This window comes from Paroedura picta, chromosome 7, assembly GCF_049243985.1.
Source record: "Paroedura picta isolate Pp20150507F chromosome 7, Ppicta_v3.0, whole genome shotgun sequence".
In the NCBI taxonomy this organism is placed as follows: Eukaryota; Metazoa; Chordata; class Lepidosauria; order Squamata; family Gekkonidae; genus Paroedura; species Paroedura picta.
Genome location: NC_135375.1, coordinates 25,963,446 through 25,983,922, shown reverse-complemented (window position 1 = coordinate 25,983,922; position 20,477 = coordinate 25,963,446). Strand labels below are relative to the sequence as shown.

Genomic DNA, 20,477 nt, shown 5'->3' with positions numbered 1-20,477 from the left:
TTAAAACATTAGTTAAAACTTTTATTTATCTCCTAGTCCTTTAGATGGGCTATTTCAGTTAATCCATCTTTTAATTCACTCCTATGGCAGGTGTCCATAAACAGAGTCTATATTTAGCTTGGCTTTCTCCTCTGAATTCTTTCTCTATTCATAGCTCAGCAGTCAGCCTTATCTTAAAAACACACGAAAAGACGTCAGTCTAGCTCAGCAGCTGCTGTGCTTCCAAAAGCAGAATATCGGAGTATTTAAAACAACATGTGTAACAAAACTGGGGAAGAGACACACTTTGAAGTACAATTGTTAGTGGGAATGGGAAAATAATCTCTGCATACAGCTGTGCGATATGCTGATACATTTGGGGATGGGAAGCTATTATTCAGTTCAAAAAGTTGTTTCCCTCTTCGCGAGTGGGAACCGCTGCAGGGCAAACTTTAAAAGAAAGCTCCAGCTGTGCGATTCTCTTCCTTGCACATAAATGACTTCTTTGGATTGTGGTCATGGTGCTGATAAAAGCAGCATTTTCAGGCATGAAAATTACATTCCATTCACATGCAGAGTCCAGTCTTTGCCTCAAGAGCATGGGTGTCTTGAAATGCACTCCCCCTCCCCCATTCCAAACATTTCCACACTCCTCTAATATCCTCTAAATCCCTCATGTGCATTGTCTCCTGCCTTCTGTCCTTTCTGTTAGCTGGGCAGAAATACATTTTCCATTTGCCAAGAGAGCCAGAAAATATGCAGCTGCTGTGAGCAAATATTGTCTTTTGCATCAAGCAAACTCAATGTCCTGAACAAAATATGCAAAAGCTTGACCTTTTCCTCACTGGAAAACACAACTCTGCCTGCACAATGCCACGAGGGTTCGAGTTACAGTGGGAACTGCCTTGTCTCACCAGTAACGAAAAGTCTCCCCCTTAATTCTCCGCCAAGGTCTTGGTTTCAACCACCAAAATGCCGTCATGGCAGAAGAGAGCAGTCAGATCTTTGGTTTCGACGCCCTCTGGCAATTGGTATTGTCTAGTAAAGCTCCTGCTGATAAAGCCGTGCTCATCCATCCTAGGTCCGTGCTGAGCTTTAACCAGCAGCCATCCTTCGAAGGTCTGGATGATCACGTCTTCAGGACGGAACTGCACAATATCCAGCAAGACTTGAAAACGGGGCTTTCCACCCTCTGTGCCCTTCTGTGCTGCTTCCGCTGTGCGCTTTGTTGTCCGGGCATCCTGGTCAGCTGTGGCTGGGCCTGGCAAAGCATACAGGCGGTGGTTCAACCTGCACGCTTCAAGGTCTTGTTCAGCAAAACGCTCTTGATAACGAACTGGAGTTTCCACCCTGTGGCGTATCACCAGCACTCCTTCCATTGCTGCTCTCTTGAGTTCGGTCAAAACAGAGGAGTCCTGCAGATCCGCCGCACAGCTGCTTGCATACTAGTTTATCAGTCGAAGCAGCATCTCCTTTTTAGCTCTGTCCGTGTAATCACTTCACTGGGTGTGACTCAGATCTATGGGACAGGCTGCATCTTTTTACATGCTGACAATTGGACTCTATTTATAGGACTTCCATCTGGGCTGCTTCGGAGGTCTTCATTTGATTGCTCAGTGCCTGTCTAACATGATGCCACGCTTCGTCTTTTATGTCGTTGGTCCAAGTTATTCAAGTATTATAGTTACTCATGCAATTGTTCACAATCTTTAATATTGTTTTCCTTCTGAGCACTCTAAGGGAATGATATGTTCCGTTTGTTTTATTCTCACATCCCAAGATCAAGAAGCCAATTTCTCTTGGGCATCTTCCCACAAGGCTTAATTCTGTTTCCTAAATTGCTTAGTAATACGAATCGTACGTTGCCAAGAATGTGTATTTAATTGTTGCTCTGCAGCCTAACTCGTGTATAAAACATTTGTACATAGGGTCAATATTTATTTTTGTTTATTCGGACAGTTTACACGCCACCTCTCCAGAGTCCAGCTCAGAGCAATTTCCAACTGAAGTGAGAAAAGAAAACCAATTAGAGACAGCCATTATAAACAAACAAAGCCATTAACTCTGCAACCGTCTGAGGTAGATTCAGGTGGGTAACTGTGTTGGTCTGAAACAGCAGTTTGAGTCCAGTGGCACCTTTAAGACCAACAAAGTTGTATTCCAGATGAAGCTGTGTTCTCGCCCACGAAAGCCGATATCCTCAACAGAACTTTGTCAGATTCAAAGTTTAATCCTCTGCAGAGTTATTCTTGTAATCGAAGCACACTGAGGTTAAAACAAGCCATTACAAACAAGCCTGGGCATAAAACAGCATACCAATGAGAAGAAACATGTGGACTGCCTGCCTGATGGACTGAAGTATTTCTTCATTTTAATTGTTTTAATGATTTTAATTGTTTTGCATGTTAACAATGTTGTAAACCGCTCCGAGACAGCGGTGTCAATAGGGGTGGCCTAGAAATCTATAAACAAACAAACAATACACTGAGCAGTCTGAAATTATTTTGATGAAAACAGTCCTCAGTACAGAAACAATCCAGAAAACAGCAAAAAGAGATTTTTGCTCTTTACCTTTTCCCTCCGTTCCTCCCCCTTCAGGTGGGTAATATGGCAAACACCTGTGCCGTTTCATCCTTGCATTCAAGCATTCTTGCAGAATCTCAGGTGAAGCCTTTTAAAGACCTTTCCCACTTTGCCAATTAAGATCCGATGTGTTAAACATGACTGTAGGAATGCTGCTGGGAACATGCGCTCCAGGTGAGTGTTCCTCTTGCTGGGGGTAACTCTGACCTACAATGTGATATAACAGCTGTGTGTTAAATGAGTAGCTGCCAGGAGTATCTAGCAAGACTCTGGGGAAGCTCACATGTCATGAATGGTTCTATATTCAGGGGTAGTCAACCTGTGGTCCTCCAGATGTCCATGGGCTACAATTCCCACGAGCCCCTGCCAGCATCTCCTTTTTAGCTCTGTCCGTGTAATCACTTCACTGGGTGTGACTCCACTGGTAAGCATTTGCTGGCAGGGGCTCATGGGAATTGTAGTCCATGGACATCTGGAGGACCACAGGTTGACTACCCCTGAAGGATTAATTAGCAGAGGGAGGCTGTGTACTTCTGGCTGCAACCCAATGCGAGCCAAAAGGGCAGTACCACAGTATGTGTGCAACGTTTCCCTGTGGAAGGCGCTTGTATCGTGTAGTGGTTAGAAGATCAGACTAGATCAGGGATGGCCAAACTAGATCTAGATGCCCATAGACTACAGTTACCATGAGCCCCAGCTATCATGGTGCTGGTGGGGGGGTCATGGTAATTGTAGTCTGTTGTCATCCCAAGAGCCACAGTTTGGCCACCCCTGGACTAGGTTGTGGGAGATCATCTTGGGCCAGTCGCTCAGACCAGGATTGTTTTGAAGGTAAGGTGGAAGAGGGGGAAAAGTGGGTCTGTTACTGAGTTACTGAGAAAGGTGGAGTATTATATGATGATGGCATCTTGCTTTTAAATGTGGTAACTGTTGCAGTCACGAAGAGCATGGGAGTTCTGGTTTGGCGGGGGGTGGCTGGGGGTGGAATATGAAGGTACAGGACGTGAAATCCCACAACTCTCCACACCCGTTTCCTGCCCTTGGCTGCAGTCCTGGGAGAGAGCTAAGCAAACTTCCATAGTTCCGCAGGGCGTGCAAAAGGGAGCTCTTCCGCCAGGCATTCACTTGAGGCTGACCGACTCAGAACACCTGCTGGTCCCCCCCAGATGCCCCCCTATGACTGAAAGAATTAACCTCCCCATGTTACTGTTAATTGTTATTTATATTACAAATGTGGTTTGTAATCTTTTGATGCTTTATTGAAAGTTGTTTTGAGGTTACATTCCATGTAAGTTATATAATGTTCAGGTTAACTGCCCAGAGCTGCAAAGAAATGGGCAGTATAGAAATCTAAATAAAATAAAATAAAATAAAATACAAACTGTGTCAGGAAAAGGAAAGATAAATGCATGGGAGGAAAGAGTTCTGCTCTGCTCATTTCCATAAGAGCTGTGGGTTTTTTTTTTTTTGTACCCCGCTTTTTACTACCCAAAGTGGCATAAAAGCAGCTTGCAATCACCTATCCCTTCTCTCCCCACTAGAGACACTCCGTGAGGTAAGTGGGGATTAGAGGGTTCCGAGAGAACTGTGACTGTCCCAAGGTCCCCCAGCTGGCTGCATGTGGAGGAACAGGAAATCAAACCTGGTTCTCCAGATTAGAGGTTGCTGCTTTAACCCCTACACTAAGCTGGCGTCTAAAATAAACGTTTTGCTCTTAAAATCTGACCCTTAACCATCACCCCACTGAGGGAGTGAAGAGAGGTTTTGACTGAGCTGACTTTTAAAACACCCAACTTTTAAAATTTTGCTTCCTTTGTATGTCTTAGTGTGTGTTCCCCTTGCCTTGTAAGGACTTCCTCCTCTTGAGAGCTTCATTTCTACAGGACTTCATGTGGCCCATTCTGGCATACCCAGGGAAATGCTGATCCCCACTTTGGGTCAGGAGGCAAATTTCGTCCAGGTCAGACTGGCCAGGGATTCTGTTTTTTTTGGGGGGGAATCACCTAGATATGGAATTGTGCCCACTGTGGGTAGGTAGGTAGCTGTGAGTGTTGTGTATTCTGCAGGGGGTTGGACTAGATGATCCCGGAGGTCCCTTCCAACTCTATCATTCTATGCTTGGCTCCTTCCGTATTGGGGAGGGGAGGTGGGAGGAGGTCCGTAGGTGGGAGGAGGTGTCATGCGCATGCCAGTCTCTGATTGCTGATGGAGAAGAGCTGTTTTTTTGGCACCCTCCTTTTTACTACCTGAACGAGTCTCAAAGTAGTTTACAAACACCTCTCCTCCTTCTCCACACAACAGACACCCTGTGAGGTAGGTGGGACTGAGAGACCTCTGAGAGAACTGTGCTTGGCCCGAGGTGACCCAGCTGGCTGCATGTGGAGGAGGAATGAGGAATCAAACCCAGTTCACCAGATCAGAGGCTGCCACTCTTTACCACTGCACCAAGCTGGCCTAGTGTTGTCAGCAGCCTCCAGATCAGGGGTAGGCAAACTGTGGCCCTTCAGATGTCCATGGACTACAATTCCCATGGGAATTGTAGTCCATGGACATCTGGAGGGCCACAGTTTGCCTACCCCTGCTCCAGCTACATGGAGTCAGGTCTTGTTCTTTTTCTGCTGAGAACAGGGGATGCTGCGTAAGTATGCTAGAGTTGTGCCAACATCTGGGAAATGCCCACTTTTGCAGGAATTTGGGGCTGCCTGTGTTCCAGGCTCAGTGAACAGCATTCTTCTATAATAATATGAGTCTCAGCTGAAGGAGCAAGCTCCATTGGAGTTAATGGGAATTACTTCCGTACAAGGAATGTGTGTTCTCTTATCATGGTGTCGAGCATTGCTTTGCACCAGCCCCCATAGATCCAAAACGCTGCTTCTGTGCCCCACTCAGTGTGGAGAAAGGCCTTTTATGAAGCACAGAGGCTCCCTAAATGTTAAGGTGACGCTCAGGTGCTGTAGCACTGAATGTATGCATTTTCTGAATTAGGTGTCTTCTTGTTTTGTATTTTGACTTTTGTGGCAGGTAGCTTTCATTGTAATTGCGCTTTGAGTATTTGCAGTGTTATTGAATTTTAAGTGGGAGGGGAAGGCGCTGCAGGGAATCTGAGATCTGGCTTGGGTTTCAGAGATAAAAACAGCTGTGAACAATGACTCCAATCTAGCACAGCTTTTAAAACCTGACGGTTTGTACCGTCTATGCAACATAGTATTCCTGTGGTTGTGTATGTAGTCATCCTTATCCCCCAGGCCTAACAATAGACATGTAATTCACCATTTTAGAGCTCTGTATGGATATAAGATTTGAGGCTTAAATAAAGATTGGCATTCTTAGAGTTAGAATGGCTGTGACTCAAATAGCCCATGACTAAATGGCCCACATCTGCTCTCTAGTGTATGATGTTGGTATTACATGCCAAAATGTGTTGACAATTCTTGTTGCATCCCTTTACTCAGAGGCCTTTTTGTATCTCTCACCTACCTACCTACCTACCACTGCTTAATTTATTAATTCTAAGAAGATTAATAAATTATAGAAGCTAGCTCACATTTTGCCAGCTGCAAAAATCTATCACAAATGCATAGAATTTCACAGCTAGAAAAGTGTTATTATCCGCTATTATCTATTAATAAAAGAAGCGATGTCTTCTTCTGATCTATATTTTGGAGCAAAGGAAGAACTAAAAGGCTTTCTAGTCTCAGGAAAATGATTGCATTCAAAGGCCACATGAGACAGGATGCCAACAGTACCTGCCCCACAGTTGCATACTCTATCAGAATACCGTATCCTAAGATATCCCCTTTGCAAAACACTAGATGGTAGAGCTTTAAGGTGCATCAACATAAAGGCACATCTATAACAAGGAATGGTGAACTATGAGCAGTAATTGAGAAGCTGTCCAGGTGGAAGAATTCCAACAAATGGAGCAGAACAAACTTGTGCTTTACAGATTGTACAGTGATCCTTAAATAGATGTTTTTTTATTGTTCTTACTGTCTGTTAACTGCAAAAAGGGAGTTCAAGGAAAGACTGAGGAGCTGTAGTCCTTGCTTGACAAAGCTCATGCCAGTAGGAAACATAAGAGTCCTCCCTGACTAAGCCAAGGTAGCCCTCTTGAATGTCAGAGCATAGAAGTTTGACTCTATACTTAATATCCAAACCTGAGCTTCAAGAGAAGGTCGCCCAAACTGAGCTCAAAGGATTCCCCTCGTGACACAGCTCGGAATTCTGCAGATGCACTGTAGGAATTTAAAAAGAACTGACTCCCCGTTTTATCAATCCAGATGGGGGTAAGCCCCATGTAAATGTTGCATGGCCCCAATTTGATGGTGACTGGGACGTGCTGAGCCTCAGATGAATAAAAGCAGCAGCAGATAATAGAAGAAGAGTTGGTTCTTATATGCCGCTTTCCCCTACCTGAAGGAGGCTCAAAGCGGCTTACAGTCGCCTTCCCATTCCTCTCCCCACAACAGACACCCTGTGAGGTGGGTGAGGCTGAGAGAGCACTGATATTACTGCCCGGTCAGAACAGTTTTATCAGTGCCGTGGCCAGCCCAAGGTCACCCAGCTGGTTGCATGAGAGCAGAATCGAACCTGGCTTGCCAGATTAGAAGTCTGCACTCTTAACCACTACACCATAATACTTGATGCCACTGTAGCCAAGCTTTCAGTATGAGTAGCTTGCACTGACCAAGCTAAACTCTGCTCAAACAATACCCCTAAGAATTTAAAGGAGGGGACCTCAGTATCATCACCATGAGTTTTCCTCTTGTGTTGTACATGAGACTCCCCCCCCCCCAAAAAAAAACAACCATATTGGATTTTTAAAAAATACTTAACTATCAGGTTCAGCAGTGATTATTCCGCTAGACTATGAGATCAACAGACCTTTTTATGCTCTTTTAAAACATGAACATTCTGCAGACTCATTAAAGAATGAAGGGAAGTGTGTCTCAAAGAAACCCAAAAATGGCTATGCTGGAGTGGTCAAGCATTCCTGCTTAAGTCAACGCGAATAGGTTTTGTTCATACTACCGGTTAAGTTATTATGTCAGCCAAAGCTTCATACACCCGGTTATGCTAAAAGTTTTGCATCAAATGGCAACACAAGCCCTAAAGAGCTTTTAAAAAGAATTAGAGACATACAGAAGCCTGAGGGGAATACAGCAGGTCATGGACCACTTCACTTAATAGAATTCACATAGGACTGCAGCCGTACCATTTCTATGCAGAACCACTGGGGAAAAAAACAAACCTTCATGCTTACCGGCCATGCCCAGACACTGAATCATTTCCCCACTTCAGAGAAAGAGCCATGTGTAACATGAAAACTCACATGCTACTTCTTAGGTGGTTCCTATTAGTGTCTCACAGGGATTCCCAACCAGGGTTTCGGGGAATCCTGGAGTTACATAAGAGCTCCCCAGGGGTTAGGAGACTTCCCCTCCCAAGTTAGGATGGCTGCTGACATCACTAGATGTCACTGAAGCCCACTTCCCTTGTTGCTCTGCAGGCCCAGTCTCTTTCTCCACAATGAAAACAGTAAATGATCAGTCGATTGGCTGGCTCCTGCATCTTACTTCTGCGCCCACTTCTCTTAAGGGGCACCTCTCCACTTTTGGGGCTCCTCGAAGGCTGACAAATATTTTTGGGATCCCTCCCTGGTCAAGGCTGGCATACCATCTCATTTGTGTTACAATTTTGTCCTGTGGAACTAAAACAGTTAACAAAGAGCGTGGTCTTGTCATGCCTAAACACATCCCTAGAAAAAGGTTCTGTACTGACACCTTGTGGTTGACATACAACAGTGGCTGTTTACAAGCTGTCTTCTCAATGAAATCAGAGTCCAGTAGCACCTTTAAGACCAACAAAGATTTATTCAAGGCGTGAGCTTTCGAGTGCAAGCACTCTTCCTCTGCATTTTATTGTGCTACTTCAGGCCAACACGGCTACTCATTTAAAGCTGTCTGCTAGTTACTGAAGCTTATAAATCTGTACTGTTCTGAATGACATAAAACCAGTGATGGGATTAATCCAAATGCAGTAAATAACAAAATGAAACCTGCTGGCCATTTTCCCTTATCTAATCTGTCTATAGGACTCCAATGGTAGGGGCTTTGTGGGTGACAAATGATGAACAGAATCATGGGGGTTTACTGGACTGGAAGTAGTCCATAAACTTTGGCTATAGGGAAATATCTGCTAGAAATAACCTGATGCCTTGAGAATCAAAACATAGACTGGATGGCTATAAAAATGAGAAGTCCTTAATGACAAAGCTTTTTATTGCAACTGTGAATTAATGAAGCATTTCCCTAATATCTACTAACAGGATAAAGCAATTATTATTGAAGCATGAGGCTATTTGCTATCTAGGGTATAAATAGGAAATTGTATTTTGCACCCATCATATTTGCACTTGAAATACACTATTGTTGACATTTTCCCCACAAACAGTGGTGAGGAGTATGATTTAAGGGCAAAGAAATATCTCCTAATTTACCCATATGGCCAGACAATCTTAATTCTCCGGAAGTAATTCAGTGGAAATGCAGTAACACTTTTGCAAGTGTATATGTGATGAACTGAATCTAGATAAGAAAAAATCTGGGTGCCCTTGATCTAATGTCTGCTTTTCCTTTTGCTGTAAACAATTCCACTGTTTCCATAAACAGTCTTCAGAATTTGCTATTCGCTATGCCATCAGGAACCAGAAATGTCATTATTTCAGTGGCTTTAGAAGGGTGGAACTCTAATCAAGATGAACAGTAGTGGAGGGATGGAGAAGGAAAGGAGAGTTCACAATCAAATGTGCCCTTGGGAACTGCTGTGGAATACCCATAGGGGAGCACACCATACAAAATGGGAATCCACTTTGTGGCTGCATACTACTAAATACGCCATGCAGAGTTTGCACCCATAATTCACCTAAATATTTGTTGATCCATATGTTGCTGTTGAACAAAACTCTTCACAAAGCCAGTTTCCAAAAGGGTGTGGCAGTTCTTTTATTCCCACCTCCAGTGGCTGTCTCCTATTTCTCCCCATGCTCTTTTTGTGGGTCTACTGACCACCATAAAGAAAACTGGGAGAAGGAACCAGAGGGCTGCAGCATGAGTGGAAGTCAAGAAGTTCTACAAAGGCTGCTAAATACACATAACTGTTTGTAACTATGCATAACACCTGCCAAGAGCTGGTTAATTGATTAGAGTCAGCAACATAAACTTAGGTCTTCTTCTATGCGTATTATGCATATCTCTTTGCCCACAATATAGTATTTACAATGTCCTTGTGGTTTTGGGGGGGCTAAGGATAAAACTGGGGTGAGAAGCATTTCTTAGGTAATTTTGCCCACCAAAACCAGTAATTTCAGGGAGGGTAAGAACCAGTGCTCTCCTTCCATCCTTCTAAGGGTATGACTCTGCTTAGGATGACACTGGTTGGCAGAGGAGGGATGGGAAAAAAGAGATGGGAAAAGAGGCGTCAATCTAATACCCCGATACTCGTGTATCTGTAGTGTCTTTCTTGTAACTTATGCAGGGGAACACTCTAGGCAGTAATAAAGGAGGACTCCCATTCACCTAAATTAGCCTTTCTCAACCTTTCTACCTTTGAGAACCCCCTGAAACATACTTCAGGCTTCAAGGAATCCTAGAAATGGCACTATTGTGCAGAATATGGTTGGGGAGCATAGCTGTATATATGCCCACCCATGGTCCCTCCCCTTCCCACTCCCTCTAGGACCAATATGGGCCATTTGGGGAGGGGGTGGATGGGTCAACATTGACTATATATGGTCATATCACCCAATAAATGTTTAACAAATTAAAAAAAATATATTAAAATTAATTAACTCCCACCCATTCAGGAAACCTTTCCAGGGCTGTCAAGAAACTCCAGGGTTTCCTGAAACCCTGGCTGACAAAGTCTGACCTAAATGTTAATCTGTTGAGTAATCATTGTCTTTGCCTAGAGCTACATTCTGCACGTTGCTCCCAAAACACGCCCTGAATTAAATAACGAACAAACTCTTAACAAAGTTGGCTCAGGACATCCAAGCTGCCGTCAAACTCTGGCTCTGCAAAGTTTATAAAGGGCTGGTATCTGGATTTGACAAAACAGGTAAGTCCTTGGATTCAATTCTTCTTGAATTCCTACATTCTTTCTGCAGAATTCTAAAACAGGTAGCAGAAGTAGACCTCCACACTGAATTGGGACAACCACCGCTAGAAGCTCTGGCTTCGTTGAAGGCTTCCCCCTTAAACACTTCAAGATCCATGAGGGCTACCTTGGCTTAGTCAGAGAGAACTTAGATGTTTCCCAATGGGATAAAATTCTCGAGCAATGATTATAGCTCCTTAGTCTTTCCTCAGACTCACTTTGTGCATTTATGAGATAGGAAGCCATAAACATGATTTAAAAATATCTATTTAAGCATAACAGTACAATCTGTGGAGCACAACATGTTTGTTCTACTCAGTTTCTTAGCATTCTTCCACTCGGAGAGCTTCCCTATGACCACTCTTCTTTCACTATTCCTACCTACCGATGTGCCTTTATGTTGGTGTGCCTTAATGCGCTGCCATCTAGCATTTTGCAGTCTTAATATACCATTATTTGATAGCATATGTGATTGTGGAGCGATTGTGGTGCACGTAGTGTAGACACCCTGTATCATGTGACCATTGAACGTGATTAGTTTTCTCAACCTACCCAGATGTTGATGATTTATCAAATTTATATCCTGCTCCCTCTCCCCCAAAGTGAACTCGAGGTGGCTAATAGTGTATAAGATACACCAAATCAAACAATATAAAATATACAATACATTTAAAACCATACAAGATGTCTGATGGATCAAAATCATCCAAAGGGTGCCTTAAAGAAGAGCAGCCTTGTATGCCCTGAGGAATCTAGAACAGGGGTAGTCAACCTGTGGTCCTCCAGATGTCCATGGACTACAATTCCCATGAGCCCCTGCCAGCATTTGCAATCCCCATGAGCCCCTGCCAGCATTTGCTGGCAGGGGCTCATGGGAATTGTAGTCCATGGACATCTGGAGGACCACAGGATGACTACCCTTGATCTAGAGAGCTTCTGCAAGGTTCATACATCTTCAGGCAGCTGGTTCCACAGGGGTCATTATAGAGAAGGCCCTCATCCTTCTTCCCAGGATCCTGGCTAAAACACAGAGGGATCGCAGGAGCTCAATCCCCGCCATGACGGCTTTTGAATTGGAGTAGAATAAAGCCTTTCCCTTTTCCAGGGACATGGAGAGTTACAGCCTGAGCTGCTGCTGAAATACTGGCCGTCCACCACTCGGAGAGTCAATTACTTTGGGATCATGGTCTTATGCATTAACAATCCATTTTGCACACAGCCTGTGAAACACACATAGTCGTAAGGATATAAGTGAGTTTAAACACGCTTAACTCTGATGTATTTTAGCCAGCATTCCTTTGGCCACAGTGGAGAGTAGAAATCTTAGTCAATAATTTTCTACCTGTCCTGCACAATGCAGGCCAGCCAGGCTTGGGAGACTGTATAGTAGGGTTGTATGCTTCGGCTCGGTAATTACCGAAGCCCAAAGCAGCGTGTAGGAGGCCAGCGCCATGGCACGGAGACAAGGCGCCGGTGTGCCAGCTGGCAGCCGCACGCAGGCGCAACTCTGCGCTGGCCACCTTGGGCTTCGGTGATTGCCTTGGCGAACTAAGCCGAAATGCACACCCCTGCTGTATAGGTGCAAGTAGCTAGGAACTGGAGCTGGCCCATAGGCTTCCGTTTCAAGGAATTGACAGTTCTACCCATTCAGGATTCTACCCGCACATTCTGCTTCGCATGGGGACCACGGCATTGTAAGGGCAGCTGTTGAACCATTCATAAGACACAAACATGAATGGGAAGTCATCTTCCTTCGACTCTAACAACACACAAACTGTGTTCGGGAGACCTGACATAATAGCAACCTATTTCTCTTAGCAACAAACATTGTGTAATACTGGACTGTCTTCTCAATGCATTCCTTTCTGTCCAAGAAGTTTCCAAGTGTCAAAGACGAGAGTAATGAAGTTGGGTAACCTGAGTAGCAAGATTCTTCCTTTGATATGTGACTGCTTCCTCTATCACAATGCTTCGCAAATACAGGTGGAATTTTTAAAAACTGATATCATCTTTATTATTATTATTATTATTATTTAATTTCTAGACCACCCTTCTCCCAATAGGTCTCAGGGCGGTTTACAACATAAATAGTTAAAACACAATAAAATCCCCATAAAAACCCCAATTAAAAGTTACATATAACATATCACATAACATATAGCGGCGGTGGTCACAATTCTGATCTTAGTTCAGCCTGGTGGAGAGAATAATGTTCAGAAGAGGGTGGCACCAATACAATAGATCTAACCATGATCTCGGTGTTAGAGATCTCAATATTGGAGGGGATCCTCTGATGGATTAGTGGGAGAGCTGCCCTGGCCTCAACCATATGCCTGGCGGAAGAGCTCCGTCTTACAGGCCCTGCGGAAAGCTGGTAGATCCTGCAGGGCCCTTAGCTCTTCTGGGAGCTCGTTCCACCAGGTTGGGGCCAGGACTGAAAAGGCCCTGGCCCGGGTCGAGGCCAGGCGCACATCCCGTGGGCCCGGGACAACCAGTAAATTCATACCCGCAGAGCGGAGTGCCCTGCGGGGGGCATAAGCAACCAAGCGGTCCCGCAGGTACCGCTTGGTTGATTGTTTGGAGGCTGCAAACTCCCTTTCTGTCTATAGTGGGAACTGTTTTTACTTGTTAATTTTTGTGTATATTTATATAGCATATATGGATTATATATCAACAGCATCGTCTTTCAGTTTTGATATTTATTTATATTTAGATTTATATACCACTGTTCCCAGGTAGGCTCACGGCGGTTTACAGACAATAAAAGAATAAAAACAATAAAATCCCATAATAGCTCTTAAAAATACTACTACAATTATTAAGGCGGCAGGCAAAAAAGAACCACTAACTAGCTCATCCCTTCGTCCAGCCATGACCTGGATGCATCCTCATTGATCCTCTGGAAAGGACCAAAGAGGTGGCAGAAGGGGGGAGAAATCAGCTGAACTTTTTCTCTAACGTTTGTGCAGAATTGTTCGGCATTATTGCATTAATTTAATTTCAGTTATGCCTTGAGGGTGTGGCTCCTAACCCGTGCTCTGTTATTACTTGATTCCTAGTGCAACCGTCTGCACAATTACTCAGAAATATGCTTCAATATATTGAGTGAGATTTACTTCCTGGCACTGCAGCCTTCCTTTCCTTAATTACCTTGTCTGTCTGCCTGTCTTTTCTTCCTTTCTTCCTTCCTTCTCAACACCTGAACCTGCCTTATACTAAGCCAGCGGATCAAGTTACGCTAGCGAATATATGGCCAACTACAGGTGAATGTTTCTTTCTGTTGATCAGAATGCTAAACACCAAGGTTTGGTTCAGTTAATAAAATTATCATCTTGCCTACTCTTCATTAGTCACTGAAGAACGTTTCTCTGGAATGACTGGCTGGAGGCAAGATACAAGGTGACATTTTGTGGAATTTGCAGTTGGAAGATGAGTCGCCGTACATATTGCATTTCTGTCACGAAGACCTGATAACACAAGGCAGGGAAATGAAATGGAAATTGTACTATTAATATTTCAGACCCATATGCCATAAAAAGCTATTATGAGTAGCTGCTGCAATTGAATGAAGACACTTGGGAAAGATGCGGAACCAGGAGCTAAAGTTCACAGATTCCAGCCAGTAGCCCTGTAAGTCTCCTTGCATTTCTTATGTAGTCACAATAGAACAAGTTAAAATATTTACCATTTTTTATTATTATTATTAGATTTATTTCCCGCCTCTCCCGATAGGCTCGAGGCGGGTCACAACAACTAATCCCATTAAAATTCCCATTAAAATATCAACCTACTAACATGGCGGCTAAAAATCCCATCCCTCCCCCAATTATTAAGAGGTGAAGAGGAAAGGATAGGGGAGTAGCGTACACTCCAACTCCTTCTCCTGCCCTGCAGCATGAGAGGGAAGTTACATCTTTTTTTCACCATGTGCAGCAAAGGAAGATAAATCAGGGCCAGGCATTTCACGCTGTTGTTTATCTTTATGGTATATACACAGGGGAAAAAATACAGATCTGCTTCAAATATTACGGAAAAAGAGACAGTATATGCAAAATTGTTACTGCGTACACCTCTGCTCTTGTGGCGTAGAGTGGTCAGAGCCTCTTGTGGCGCAGAGTGGTAAGGCAGCCGTCTGACAGCTTTGCCCATGAGGCTGGGAGTTCAATCCCAGCAGCCGGCTCAAGGTTGACTCAGCCTTCCATCCTTCCGAGGTCGGTAAAATGAGTACCCAGCTTGCTTGCTGGGGGGTAAACGGTAATGACTGGGGAAGGCACTGGCAAACCACCCTGTATTGAGTCTGCCATGAAAACGCTGGAGGGCGTCACCCCAAGGGTCAGACATGACCCGGTGCTTGCACAGGGGATACCTTTACCTTTACCTTTACACCTCTGCTGCAACACATGAAGTAATCATTAGAGGGAGCATCTTTTCAATGCAGATTTGCGGCCCCCACAATGTCCGATGCTTAAAACAGAAACTAAATTCCGTTTAGTCAGAATTATCTTGATGATAAAATATGCAGCTGACAATGGAATAGCACCATTTTATGTTATTTATTTAATTCATTGGTGACATGTTGCCTTTCTCCCCATTGGGTACCCAAGGTAGGTTACATCAGTTCTCCTCTCTTCCATGTTGTCATCACAACAATCTTACAAGGTAGATTAAGAGAATGTGGCTGAAGTAAAGTCACCAAGCAAACTTCCATGATACGAGTGGGGACTTGAACCTGGGTCTTCCAGATACTAGCACAGCACTTTTAACCATTTTAATGTGACCCTGGCAGAAGAACTAGCAGCTGGGTGTCAGGGGGATAAACTGGGCTTAAGCAGGATCCTAAACTCTCATTCCTGTATCTGAAGCCAGTACTGCCTGATGCTGGCAGATCCAAGGTTCACAGTCACCCCGACTGCTACTTTAGGATGCTTTGGGCTGATCCTGCGTTGAGCAGGGGGTTGGACTAGATGGCCTGTATGGGCCCTTCCAACTCTATGATTCTATGATCATAGTGAAGCATACAGGCTATATGAGAGAGGCAGAGGAGGGACAGAGTACTGGCAGTGGTGTCACCATAGATCCAGCGCTATTTCTATGTTCCTTAAAGTGATTATTTCCTTTGACTTCCTATATAGGACATCCTATGATGCGACTGGTGAAAAAATAGCCATTTTACCATCACACTAGGTCCCTAAATAGTTTGGCTTTCACACCACTCTCTCTGCAGCGTTCTGATTATCAATTTAGATTTTTATTCTGCCCTTGCCCCAAGGAGTTCAAGGTGTCATGTATCATCTCCCCATTCCTCTTTTAGCACTGGTGAATTCTACAGTCAGGTGGTTAGTTTAAGAAGTGTCTGGCAAATGATTTCTAGTTAACCACCACCTGATGGTGAGTCTGAACCATCAGTTTAGAGCTATAAGGCCCCATATCCTGTTCCTAGTTTGCTGAGTAAGGTGACCTTTGCAGAACTTTGTACCAAGTGAGTGTGCAGGCATTTTCTTGCATAATTGCCATGAAATACGGCAATAAAGGCTACAATACACTGTTAGCGACCTGGACTTAACTCTTTTTACTAGAATCAGGACTATGCTGAGTTCTTCATGCATAAGTCTTTTCTTGTTGGCAGCAGAGGATAGGACTCGGTTTAAACTATGTGTAGAATGGTACCAACTAGATATCAGGAATTTTTTTTCACAGTCTGAGTAGTTCAGCAGTAGAATCAGCTGCCTAAGGAGGTCGTAAGCTCCCACTCAGTGGCGGTCTTCAAGCAGCGTCTGGACAGATACTTATCCAGGATGCTTTAGGCTGATCCTACGTTGAGCAGAAGGTTGGACTAGATGGCCTGTTCCAACTCTGATTCTATGATTCTTGTATGCTAGGTTTACTGGCTGCAGCGGTGTCCAGAATCAGGCCCCTCTCTACATTTTGATGCACCCACAGAATCCTGTTTTGGTTTTATATTTCCTGCTGTTGTTCTGGTGGTAGTAGGCAAACAATCACTTCAGGAAATGGGGATTGGGAGGAGGGTGGCTGGAAAGTTAAAATGCTTTTTCCCAATCTTTTTTGCTATCTGTCACGCCCTCCTGCAACAAAAGGGTGGTGTGCGTAGAGTCGGCAGAATGCCAGGGGGATTCTTTTGTGCAAAAAAATTACTCTGCTCTGGGCTTGATTTGAGGGAAGCTTACCAAAGGTCATCTGCAAACACATTTTTCATGGCTGGTTCGCTCTTTCCAGTACCCAGACCCCTTCTCTTGAAACACCAGTTCTTGTTAACTGTCTCTTAAGGTCTCTAAGGGCTGTTTCTCACTACACCAGACCAGGGATCTTTGCAAACTTTTTGTTTGATTGGGTAGGGAATTTTCTCCTGTCTAGATAATCTATTCCTTTTCCTTGGCTTGAATGGGAGTGTCTGCCTAATTACCCACTTGTCCTTGTCAACTTTCCCTAGTTCTTCTGTCAGTGTTAAACGGCTCCCAGTCAGGACTGAATTCCCAAACCATTGATAGTCGATTATTCTCAGCTAGCGCTAAAATCAGACTGCATCTCTCCTCAGCATGCAGTTTAAAAGTCTTTCTCTGCTCAACTAATGCCAGCCAATCAGATCTCCTGGAACTGTCTGCCACTCAAAGCTTTCTGGCTCTGTGAAGAATTAACCCTCCACAGTTTTTTACCTCTTTGGAAAGCACTTAAGCTTCTTAAAACTACACTCTGTCACAGCAGTTTTATTTGGACTAACAGCTTTTCTTCTCATTTTAAGAGAGCTTGTATAAAATAAAGTTGATAAGGAGTATATTAATTTGTGAATTTAAGCAAGGATATACTATACTGAAAGCTTCAAGAACTATCTCATGTAAGAATATCAAAGTGATAGTATACAGAGCATCTGATTCAGGAAATAAAAAGCATAGTATTGAATGAACTGTAAAGGCCCGTGTTTATGCATTCTTCCTCTGGCAGCACTAAATGCAGGGTTAAAAACTCAAATTAGGAACTGCAAATTACCTCTACCAAGACCCCCCAAGAACTCAAAGCAAGCAGTTACTGCCTGAGCAAGCCTACCTAATTGCAGTTGGTCTTAGCAAGAAGGATCCTACTTGTCCATGTTATAATTCACAAAGTGCTGCTTAGAGACTATTGAGAAAGTCACCCTCTGCTGTGCCAAGAAGCAGAATCAACCGTAAGAGCTACAGATGGAGATGCTGGTTTTGAGACATTGTCCCTGCAGCCCTCTGAAGCTATCAGAGCTTTACAAGAGTCAGCTGAGCAGTCCATGAAGCCTAACATTTACAAAAAATTCCAATTACCCAGGAGTCAAGTAGCTGAACAAAATATACTTCAGCAGAAGCTTTTGTGAGCCAGAATTCACTTCTTCAACTACTGTCCCTAATTTTATATGGGCAGGGAGGGGAGGAAAGTTATGAAATGGCCAGTTTAAGACAAGGTCCAATGGAAGGAGACATTAATTCAGAAAGGGATGTGGCTGTGATGATTGACAATGTTAATGGTTGTTCACTCTTGTGATTTAATAGAGCTTCTAATTTCAGAGGCAGCAACTTTGGGTCATCAGTGCTGGGGGTGGTGGTGGTGGTGGGGTAACACCAGGGGGAAGCTTTGGTTTTTAGGTCCTTCTGGCAGGTCTTACATGGTTGGCCATCATGTGAAGCAGGCTGCTGGGTTAGATGGTCCACTGGTTTCTTCCATCACTGCTGCTCTTGCACTGCCAAACACTGTGCCCCTTTCCTATCCCCTTTACAGTGGACGAGCTGATAGGGTTGTGAGTGTCCTGCGCAGTGCAGGGGGTTGGACTAGATGGCCCAGGAGGTCCCTTCCAACTCTAGGATTCTTTTAGGGATACCAACGTCCAGATGCAACCTGGGGATCTCCTCGAACTGCAGCTCATCTCCAGACTTCGGAGATCAGTTCCCCTGGAGAAAATGGAGGTTTTGAAGGTGCTTAGGTCCCTTTCCTCACCTTTCCACGAATCTCCAGGAATTTCCCAACCTGGATCTGACAACCCTTCCCCCCACTAGTGGTGGTGGTGGGGGAGGGGAAACAACTCTGTTTCCTATCACTAGGTATGAACTGAGCTCTTCTGGTCTGCTGTTTTTCATGTTTAAATTGGAGAAAAAGATTGACTCTAGGTGCAGTAAATTCTTCATAAAGTTTATTTGCTAAATCTCTTGTGTCTTTTAAAATTAAACGTATGAAGCCAAAATGGGTCCCGGATGAACAATATCCTGTTTTTTGCAAACAGATTCTTCAGTGGCTTATATCTTTTCCTTGATCACTTCTGTTTTGTACTTAGTATTATTTTCATCCTTTTCTTAATAGGTAAATGGCGCACCTCTTAAGACTTTTTGGGAAAGGTCCTCCATTTATACCTAGTATATTAAGAGAAGGATGAAAATGAAGATACTACTTAGAATTGCAGAAAATGGGATAGTGTTCATCCAGAACCCGTTTTGGCTTCATACGTTTAATTTAAAAAGCCACAAGAAATTTAGCAAAAACACTTTATTAAGGATTTACTACACCTCGAGTCAATCTCTTTCTTCAATTTGGGCTCTCCCCAAATTGACAGACTCTCAATCGCTTTCCAAATTTACTCGGAGGCCAACCTCACCTACAGTTCAGTTGCCTCGCAGGTCATCCACGAAAAATTGCAAGGCCCTTGCAAAAGCTGTACTTGCCTGCGAGGAAGATGTGTGGCTTCAGGGGAGAGCGGGAATATTTTAGGGTTTTTTTTGTTTTCAAAATGCTTTGCTTTGGCCCCCACAACCCAGTGCTGATTCTGAATGTGTTTTTGAGTTTCCCCGTGATTCAGCAGCCGTTTCCAAAATCTTTCTTCGGTGCATTTCTACAGCCGAGGGTATTTATCTACTACATATTTGTTGTATACCGCCTTTCCTCCAAAGCGCTGGCGGAGAAGTAGAAGGGCTCTCCTTGCTGAGAACAAGGCCCTGCGAGGGAGGGAAGAAAGCCTGGGCCAGCGCCCTTCGTGGCAGAGCCGAGGCGGACACCATAACTCACAGCGCTGCCCTGGCCCAGGGGTAGTCAAACTGCGGCCCTCCAGATGTCCATGGACTACAATTCCCAGGAGCCCCTGCCAGCATTCGCTGGCAGGGGCTCATGGGAATTGTAGTCCATGGACATCTGGAGGGCCGCAGTTTGACTACCCCTGCCCTGGCCCATTCGCAGGTAACGTGGCAAACAGGAGCGATGGGCAGGCAGAACGGGACCCGCTCGCTGGTCCCCCGGTGCCGTCCCCACAATGTTCACGCGCGACCCACGGCAGAGTGCCTCGGAGGAGGCGCGGCAACAGAGGCGGGGGGCAAAAGCGAGGCGAGCGCTGAGGCGCGACGGCTGCAAGGGAGCGCTCCCTCTTGCGCTCCGCGCCCAGGCCCGGCCTTAAGGCCGCTGACTCCCAGCACAGCTCCAACAATGTCGCCAGGCGCTTGCACCTTTGCCACTCACCACGGGCCCAGTGCAGGGGCGTCCCACCGCTGGCCCTCCTGCCTCGCGCCCTTTGCGCGCGCGCGGGGCCCGCTGCCAGCCCCGTCGTTGCAGGGCTTTCGCTTTCTTAGCCGCCCCGTCCTCTCGCTGGAGGCCTTGGCGCCCGTCTCCCAGCCAGACGCGTGTCTCTTTAAGAGTTTTCGCTCTCTTTCTCACGTGTGCGGTCAGCTGACAGTGACGCTCCCGGGGAAACGCTCGTCGCTGTTCCTGAAACATCGGGCGCTGCGGGTCGCGCACGGCTCTCT

General features: G+C 44.9%; 1 protein-coding gene across 5 annotated transcripts; it reads right to left on the bottom strand.

Moving 5' to 3' along the window:
* HSPB3 (heat shock protein family B (small) member 3) lies at nt 1-20,475 on the bottom strand. Of its 5 annotated transcripts, none has more exons than XM_077347104.1 (3): nt 20,194-20,367; nt 2,551-2,769; nt 1-2,244 (listed from the first exon to the last, which is right to left on the bottom strand). In XM_077347104.1, the coding sequence occupies exon 3, from the start codon at nt 1,356-1,358 to the stop codon at nt 915-917; it is 444 nt and encodes a 147-aa protein (XP_077203219.1). In that variant the 5' UTR covers nt 1,359-2,244; nt 2,551-2,769; nt 20,194-20,367; the 3' UTR covers nt 1-914. The 5 variants fall into 5 exon arrangements, 4 of the variants coding, with proteins under 4 accessions (XP_077203219.1, XP_077203220.1, XP_077203221.1 ...); XM_077347105.1 differs by having other exon boundaries at nt 1-1,982; XM_077347106.1 differs by lacking the exon at nt 2,551-2,769.
* Between the last annotated feature and the right edge of the window lie 2 nt (nt 20,476-20,477).

What these genes read in the sequence shown, in the direction of transcription:
- HSPB3 (XM_077347104.1), bottom strand. Translation starts at nt 1,358, where the DNA reads ATGGAAGGAGTGCTGGTGATACGCCACAGGGTGGAAACTCCAGTTCGT.